This window comes from Otolemur garnettii, unplaced genomic scaffold, assembly GCF_000181295.1.
Source record: "Otolemur garnettii isolate 467f Iridium unplaced genomic scaffold, OtoGar3 scaffold00044, whole genome shotgun sequence".
Classification (NCBI taxonomy): domain Eukaryota; kingdom Metazoa; phylum Chordata; class Mammalia; order Primates; family Galagidae; genus Otolemur; species Otolemur garnettii.
Genome location: NW_003852439.1, coordinates 7,882,202 through 7,890,219, shown reverse-complemented (window position 1 = coordinate 7,890,219; position 8,018 = coordinate 7,882,202). Strand labels below are relative to the sequence as shown.

Sequence of the window (8,018 nt, the reverse complement as noted above, 5' to 3'; positions counted from 1 at the left end):
ATATATATATATATAATCCCCTGTGTGTAGGGATTAAATATATATATTTATCTATATAAAATCCACACTGGGTATGGACTGGAGAAGATAGGGTTCAGCAGCAGGAATCTCAGAGTCAGGGAGCATTTTGGTGACAGTTAACCAGCATTAGCATCTACAGAGGTTGCATCTGGAGACCCACCTCATGCCTTGCCAGTGTCTCTGTATATGCTTTGCTCCCCTCCACCCCAAGCAAAGGGCAGGCTGTTTGGTTCTTTCAGTCATTTCTAGATGTCCCGTCAGCTGGCACACTGCTGATAGAAGGACAGGAAGGCTTCACCAAGCCTCACACGGCCCTGAAACATCTCCCTGCCCTAGAGCTCATCTCCTGTCTGAAACTACAAATGAGTGAAAACCAGGGGATATCATTTATCCCCGTAAAGATGTGTCTTTCTCAGTCTGGAAGGCATGGTTCTCTAAGCAGCTCTCATGATATCATCAATGGAGACTCTGAGCACCCAGCTTCACACGCACAACAAACCCTCTTCCCACCCCAGCTCGTTTGGGCTAAAGGAAATGACAGCATTGAATACCCCAACTCTTGATTTTCTTGTCAGGCTGTGATAAGGCAGTAGTTCTTTTAGTAGAAGGAAATGCTGGATTTGCCTCCAGGTGGGTTTAGGACTTTGTTGTGTGAGCGAGGCCGAGGACCCAGCCTTGGCTCATGGCTGTCAATCTTGGGCCTGGGCTCGTGCTCCCCGGCGTGGTCCACTTCTCTGGTGCTGCCTCTCTCACCCGCCTCTTCTCCAGGTGGGATGCTTGTTGCAGCTGTGGAATAAAGTCAGCACACAGCTGGTTAGAAGCAAACTGTCATCCTGACAGGTACACTGAGGGAGTAAAGTGTCATGGGGCACATCAGAAGTTCACACTGTAACTGGGAAAGGGGGAAACCGGGCTTTTGATTCTGGCCCACGCCAACTCACTGCATTTAGCAGATGCAGGTCATGAAATGAGCATAACTTCAGGGCTCACTATTATAAACACTCCTTGATTTCTTCCTAAGTTAGTTGTTCGTTTATATTGCTTGTTAGACTCCATTCTCATTTCTTCTTCCTTAGTATAAAAGCAGACTTTCTCAGAGTAAGCAAGACAACATCTTATTGAAAGGTCTGATAAGATGAAGGCAAAGCTTCTTGTCATTACTGCTCTAGACATTTTTTTTTTCTTTTCACAGTCTCACTATGGTAGAGTGCATGGCGTCACAGCTCACAGCAACCTCGAACTCTTGGGCTTAAGCGATTCTCTTGCCTCAGCCTCCCAAGTAGCTGGCACTACAGGTGCCTGCCACAATGCTTGGCTATTTTCTTGTTATAGTTGTCATTGTTTGGCAGGCCCGGGTCAGGTTTGAACTTCCTCGGTGTGTGTGGCCGGCACTTTCGCCCCTGAGCTACAGGCACTAAGCCTACTCTGGACATTTTGAAGGAAGAATGAATGCCTATGTATCTGGGTCATCATTTTAGGGAAATGGTGATCCAAAAAGAGAAATCACTGCCCACAGTTCAAGTTGAGAGTGGAATTCTGACCTCCAGCCTGACGTCAGAGCAGCTCATTCCTGGGTGACTGACAGAGGAGACTCATGTCCTTGCCCACCCACCCACCCTGCCGTGCATTTCCCCTTCCCATTTGCCAGGTTTCCTCCTCTGGATTTTTTTCTGCCATCTCTATTACTGATCATGAGTTCATAAAAGGTTTGGGATCCTGGCCCTTCACTACATAGATCAGCTTCTAGGAAGACAATACCTTGGTTTTAGACCAAGGCTGATTAGCAACAAGGAAAGAAAATCTTTTTACCACAGGGTTCCTTAAGTACAAGATTCTCTCAGCAATAAACACATCATTGCATGTTTTAGTAGGCTGGCCTACGAGGTACAGAGAAATAACTCCCTTTCACTCCCTGAGGTCACATACCAGCAACTCTTCTAGAATCAGGCCACTCAGCAATAAGGGACAGAAACAAAAGCTCACCTTTATGATCTGATTTTGGTTCTTCTCCTTCACATAAGAAAATGTGATCCTGCAACAAGGCAAACCATTAGGTCACAGTTGGTTCAGAACTTTTTGACCCTTATTAAAGTAGACATTGAAAACTGAGGAACAGGGGTAGTATGTATAGGTGAGAAAGTACCTAAGAAGGAAAGGAAGCCAGTCCAGAGATTGGAAAGGCTTTATTAACCTAGGAAAGGGAGAAAAGCAGAGTGGAGTCTGATTAGGAGCCAGCTCAGCTCTCAGGTTCAAGAGGCTTTCATTATCCCTTATCAGTGGGGGTTGAATGTGGGAGGGTTTCCCAAGGGAGTAAACCCTTCTGCAGAGGGACTAATTTTTACACTCAGGGCAAATCTAGAGTTACTACCTTAACTGGCTATCAGTCAGGACAGAGTTATAAATTACCATTCTGTTGTTTCCCAGGAACAATGGCCTTGAAGCACTCTGGGGGTAAAGGTTTGCAGTGATAAGTTTGGTTTCTGGCATGCTTTTTCTCACCAGCTGTTTCCCAGAATGGCTGTACTCTTTTCAGGGCCATGAGGATTTCTTTCTCACAAAAATCAGAACATGAATGACTTAAACTTTTGTTTTTTTTTAAGAGACAGATCTCACTCTGACTTCCAGGCTACAGTATAGTGATGCAATCATAGCTCACTACTCACTTCAACTCTTGAGCTCAAGTTATCCTCCTCCCTCAGCCTGCCCTGGAGCTAAGACCAAGTAGCTGAGACCACTTCTGTGTGCCACTATATCTGGTCGATAACTTTTAAAAAATGTTCTTACTATGGACAATTTTAACCATAAACAGAGTAGAGGGAATAATACAGTGAACCCCACATAACTCTCTGGATAGCCATAATGACACCAGCTCTTGTCCCCACCCTTGTCTTAGACACACTGTTCTTCCAACCTCAGTCTTCTCCAATTTCTACAAGGATTATTCTGAAGCAAATCCCAGATATCTCATTGATCCACAGATATCTGAAGATGTGGCTGTTAAAAATGTCCTTTAAAACAATATTCTGGATGGCACCTGTGGCTCAGTGGATAGGGCGCCAGCCCCATATACTGAGGGTGGCGGGTTCAAACCCAACCCCAGCCAAACTGCAACAAAAAAATAGCTGGGCATTGTGGTAATGCCTGTAGTCCCAGCTACTTGGGAGGCTTAGGCAAGAGAATCACCTAAGCCTAGGAGTTGGAGGTTGCTGTGAGCTGTGTGATGCCACGGCACTCTACCAAGGGCGATAAAGTGAAACTCTGTCTCTACAAAAATAAATAAATAAATAATATTCTAGGCCAGGCATGGTGGCTCATGGCTATAATCTCAGCATCCTGGGAGGCCAAGGGATGGACTGCTTGAGTTTAGGAGTTTGAGGCCAGCCTGAGCAAGAACGAGACCCTGGCTCTACTAAAAACAGAAAAACTAGCCAGGTGTTATGATAGTTCACACCTATAGTCCCAGCTACTCAGAAGACTGAAGCAGGAGTATCTCTTGACCCCAAGTGTTTGAGGTTGCTGTGAGCTGACACCATGGCACTCTACCCAGGGTGACAGAGCGAAATTCATCTCAAGCATACACAAACAAACAAACAAAAGAACCCCAACAAACAACTCTCAAAACTGCAAATATTAATGATAACAAAGCCCAATTTTTTTTTTTTTTTTGAAGACATAGTCTCACTTTGTTGCCCCTAGTAGAGAGCCATGGCATCATAGCTCACAGCATCTTCAGACTCTAGCTCAAGTGATTCTCCTGTCTCAGCCTCCGGAATAGCTGGGACTACAGGCACCCCCCACAATGCCTGGTTATTTTTTAGAGGGTCTTGCTCTAACTCAGGCTAGTCTTGAACTCCTGAGCTTAGGTGATCCTCTCCCGTTGGCCTCCTAGAGTGCTAGGAGTACAGTTGTGGGCCACCGCACCTGGCATCTTTATACTCTTACCAGTGTCCTTAGATGCATATTAGTTTTCAATTTTAATGAAGTCCAACTTATTCATTTTTTATTTTGTTGTCTGTGGTTTTGGTGTCATATCTAAAACTCCATCGCCAAATACAAGATCATGATGATTTGTTTCTATAATCTAACAATTTCATAGTTTTAGCTATTAACTTTAGGTTTTTGATCCATTTTGAGTTCATCCTTACATATGGTGTTAAGGTCCCAACTTTTTATCTTTATGCATGCACAAGCATATTTTTCCCAGTGTTTTTTTTTTTTTTTTTTTTTGAGACAGTCTCACTATGTCACCTTTGGCAGAATGCTGTGGCATCACAGCTCACAGCAACCTCCAACTCTTGGGCTTAAGCGATTCTCTTGCCTCAGCCTCCCAAGTAGTTAGGACTACAGGTGCCTGCCACAATGCCCTGCTATTTTTCGGTTGCAGTTGTTTAGTTGGCCCAGGCTGGGTTCAAACCCGCCACCTTGGTGTATGTGGCTGGCGCTGAATCCCAGTGCTATTTGTTGAAGAGACTGTTCGTTTCCCATTGGATGATCTAAGTACTCTTGTGGAAAAATCAATTAAACACAGGTTTATTTCGGAGGGTCTATTTCTCAGTTGTTTTTTTTTCTTTTGAGACAGAGTCTTACTTTGTCACCCTTGGCAAAGTGCCATGGCATCATAGCTCATAGCAACCTCATATTCCTGGGCTCAAGTGATTCTCTTGCCTCAGCCTCCCAAGTAGCTGGGACTACTGGCGCCTGCCACAACTCCCAGCTATTTTTAGAGATGGGGTCTTGTTCTTGCTCAGGCTGGTCTGGAACCCATGAGCTCAGGGCAATCCACCTGCCTCAGCCTCCCAGAGTGCTAGAATTACAGGGGTGAGCCACCATGCCTGGCTCAGTTCTCAATTCTATCTACGGGTCTATATGTCTGTCCTATGTCAGTCCCAGGTTATTTAAATTTGTTTTGTGTAAGATTTGAAACTGGGAAGTATAAGCCTCCAATGTTTTCCTTTTCAAGATTATTTTCCGTATTTGAGGTCCCTTGAGATTCCATCTGAATTTTAGGATGGGTTTTTCCATTTCTGAAAAAAATTCTTAGGAATTCAATAGGGACTATATTAAATTTCTTCATCTCCAGGACCCCCCTCTATGGTCCATCATGTAATTTTGTATATATTGTTATTCTAATTATATCTTTGTGGTGTTAACTAGTATGAAGTTTGGTCTGATTTCAGCTTGATGTTTTTTATAAGATCTCATCAAAGGTGGTCCATAATGTGCACAAATATGATCTAATAATAATAAAAAAAAAAGATGGTCCATAATGGCTGTCCATTACCAGGCCCATAATGGCTGATTATCCCTCCTTTTGGAATGCAAATATCTACTGATGTCCATTACCTTCCTACCTTAACTTGGGTTTGTTTGGGTGTGCCAAGCGTGAAGTGGCAGTGACCTACAAGTTTGCAACATGGTGATATTCTAATTCTGTACTTCCTTTTTATTTATAGCAGGAGTACTTTTATGATGTTAGCTACTATCCTGACATATAGTAAGTACACAAAGAAAATGCTGGTTAAGATCCCTATCTTGTCATGTATTTATTTGTATGGTGTATGAGATGTTTTAAGAAATGTTTACAATGTGCAATGATTAAATCAAGCTAATTAGTAAATCTATCATCTCAAATACTTAAAGAAAAAAAAAAAAGATCCCTATCTTGTCCTCCACCAGCTTTGTGAATGGGTCCTCTGGCATTCTTTAAAGGTCACAAATTATTTTGAGTGCCATTATGAGCCCATGAATTCTAACCTGTTCAAACACTATAGCCATTCATCACTTCTGGCTCATGGCCCCTCTCCATACTTGGTCTGAGTCCTTCTGGCACCATCCTAGAAGTATGTGAGAGGTTCCTGGATTTCTGGTATTACAAAAAGTTCTAGTTCACCTTGTGCACTCCCTAACCTTGACTTGAAATTGATCATTTCCCCAGTGATGCTGGCGATGACCAATAGTCCTGGATCCAAGACCTTTATTTATTTATTTATTTTTGAGACAGATTTTCACTTTGTCACTCCTAGTAGAGCGCTGTAGCATCATAGCTCATAGCAACCTCAAAATCTTGGGCTGAAGTGATTCTCTTGCCTCAGCCTTCCAAGTAGGTGGGACTACAGGTACCTGCCACAACGCCTGACTATTTTTAGAGATGGGGCCTTCCTCTTATTCAGGCTGGTCTCAAACCGGTGAGTTCAGGGCAATCCACCTGCCTCAGCCACCCACAGTGATTATAGGCATAGCCACCGCGCCCAACCAAGACCTTTATATGTTGACTAAAAATCAAGGGAATCCCTATTCTGTTTCCATTTGGTCCACACCCAGCTGTGCTAAGGGTGCACAGTCCTCTGCCCAATCCCTTTCCATTCACTGGAACATGTGAGTCACAGCAAGAAACATCTTATCCTTGTTTGGCTAATTCAAGCTCCTCCCTTAGTGAAGAATTGCTGACTTTTAGGCCATTTCTGGTCAAGATTCAGCTTGTAGCACAATATCTAAAGATACTTTCCGAGGAGATGCTCTCTTTGCTCCTACAACACTGGAAAGGCAGATGTTACTGCAGAGGCACCAGCACAGCAGAGATGCAGGGCAATTCAAACCAAGCTGATATTCTTTGATCCATTCATGTTTTCTCCTTGTCTCAGTCCTTTCTGTATTTCCATTTTAATTCTGCAATGGTCCATTTTGTGGTATATGAACCAACAAAAGTTCAGCAATTTTCTAGGAAAAGGCAACTCCATTCTTCTCTGGGTAAGAATTTTCTGTGGGAATAAGACCATACCTTCCGACCACAACAAAGGTGGAAAAACAAATAAGTAAGTTTAAAATACTGCTAATAATTATGTTAATAATAGGTTCAGCGCCCACAGCTCAGTGATTAGGGCACCAGCCACATATACCCAGACTGGTGGGTTCGAACCTGATCCAGGCCTGCTAAACAAAAAAAAAAATAGCCAGGCATTATGGGAGGCGCCTATAGTCCCAGCTACTAGGGAGGCTGAGGCAAAAGAATTGCTTGAGCCCAAGAGTTTGAAGTTGCTGTGAGCTATGACATCACAGCACTCTACTGAGGGTAACATAGACTCTGTCTCAAAAAAACAAACCAAAACAACAACAACCACAAAAAATATATATGTGTAAAAATAAAGATCCTGGCCTTTCTTACTGAGGAATCTGAGTCTGGATGCAGTAAACCCCAGAAATATTCTACCACCACTCAAGCAAACGAACATCCAAGCTAGTGCAGGCTCTGGTCTTTAGGGAAGCCAGGACTGGCCTTAGTCAAGCCCTTGACTTTAGCTCTGGGAGGTCACAGATCTAACCAATTCTTCCTAAGGCCACATCCAAAGTCATATTGCTCAGGCATTCTACTTTCCAGTGGCTACTAAGTCAGTGTTGTAGGTGAAGAGGCTCTGGTCATATTATTCTGTTGGTGTCTTTTATTAGTTCAGAGGCATTAGCTATACTTTAGCCAAACACCACAAATTTGTACAGATAATACCAATTAAGACTTTATATAACTGTGAGGGGCAATGCCAATCAAAAGCCACCACTGGCTGGGCACAGTGGCTCAGTATAAGATCCCGGCACTATTGGAGGCTGAGGTAAGAAGATTGTTTAAATCCAGGAGTTTGAGGCTGCAGTGAACTATGATGACGTCACTGCATTTCAGCTTGGGCGACAGAGCAAGACTCTGTTTCAAAAAACAGAAAACAAAACCACCACCACCCCCTTTTTTCCCCTTCCCAAATGAAATAAGAACAGTGAAAAATTCACGAGGGTCCAACTGCTATCATATGTTCAATTATGTAACTCTTTGCCTTACTCCTTGGCGCTATGTAGTAAAGAGCAGCAGTGGCAGCCTGTTTGCAGTGGGTGTCCCTGGCCACCAACACACAAAGAGAACCACTTCTTCCAGGGCTTCAGTCAGCTAGGCTCAAATGAACAAGCTGGTACACCTGGAAGTGCCTTGGATTTGATTCTATCTTTTTTTTGTTTGT

The 8,018-nt window shown here is 43.4% G+C and overlaps 1 protein-coding gene across 1 annotated transcript in view; it reads right to left on the bottom strand.

The window, feature by feature from the left end:
* Positions 1-54: 54 nt before the first annotated feature.
* JPT2 (Jupiter microtubule associated homolog 2) overlaps positions 55-8,018 on the bottom strand; it is an 18,796-nt gene continuing 10,832 nt past the window's right edge. Inside the window, exons 4-5 of the mRNA XM_003790777.3 lie at positions 2,005-2,053; positions 55-807 (exon numbers count right to left, since the gene is read on the bottom strand). Coding sequence (XP_003790825.1) covers positions 620-807; positions 2,005-2,053 — 237 coding nt within the window. The 3' untranslated portion in view covers positions 55-619. The remainder of the gene's footprint in view (positions 808-2,004; positions 2,054-8,018) is intronic.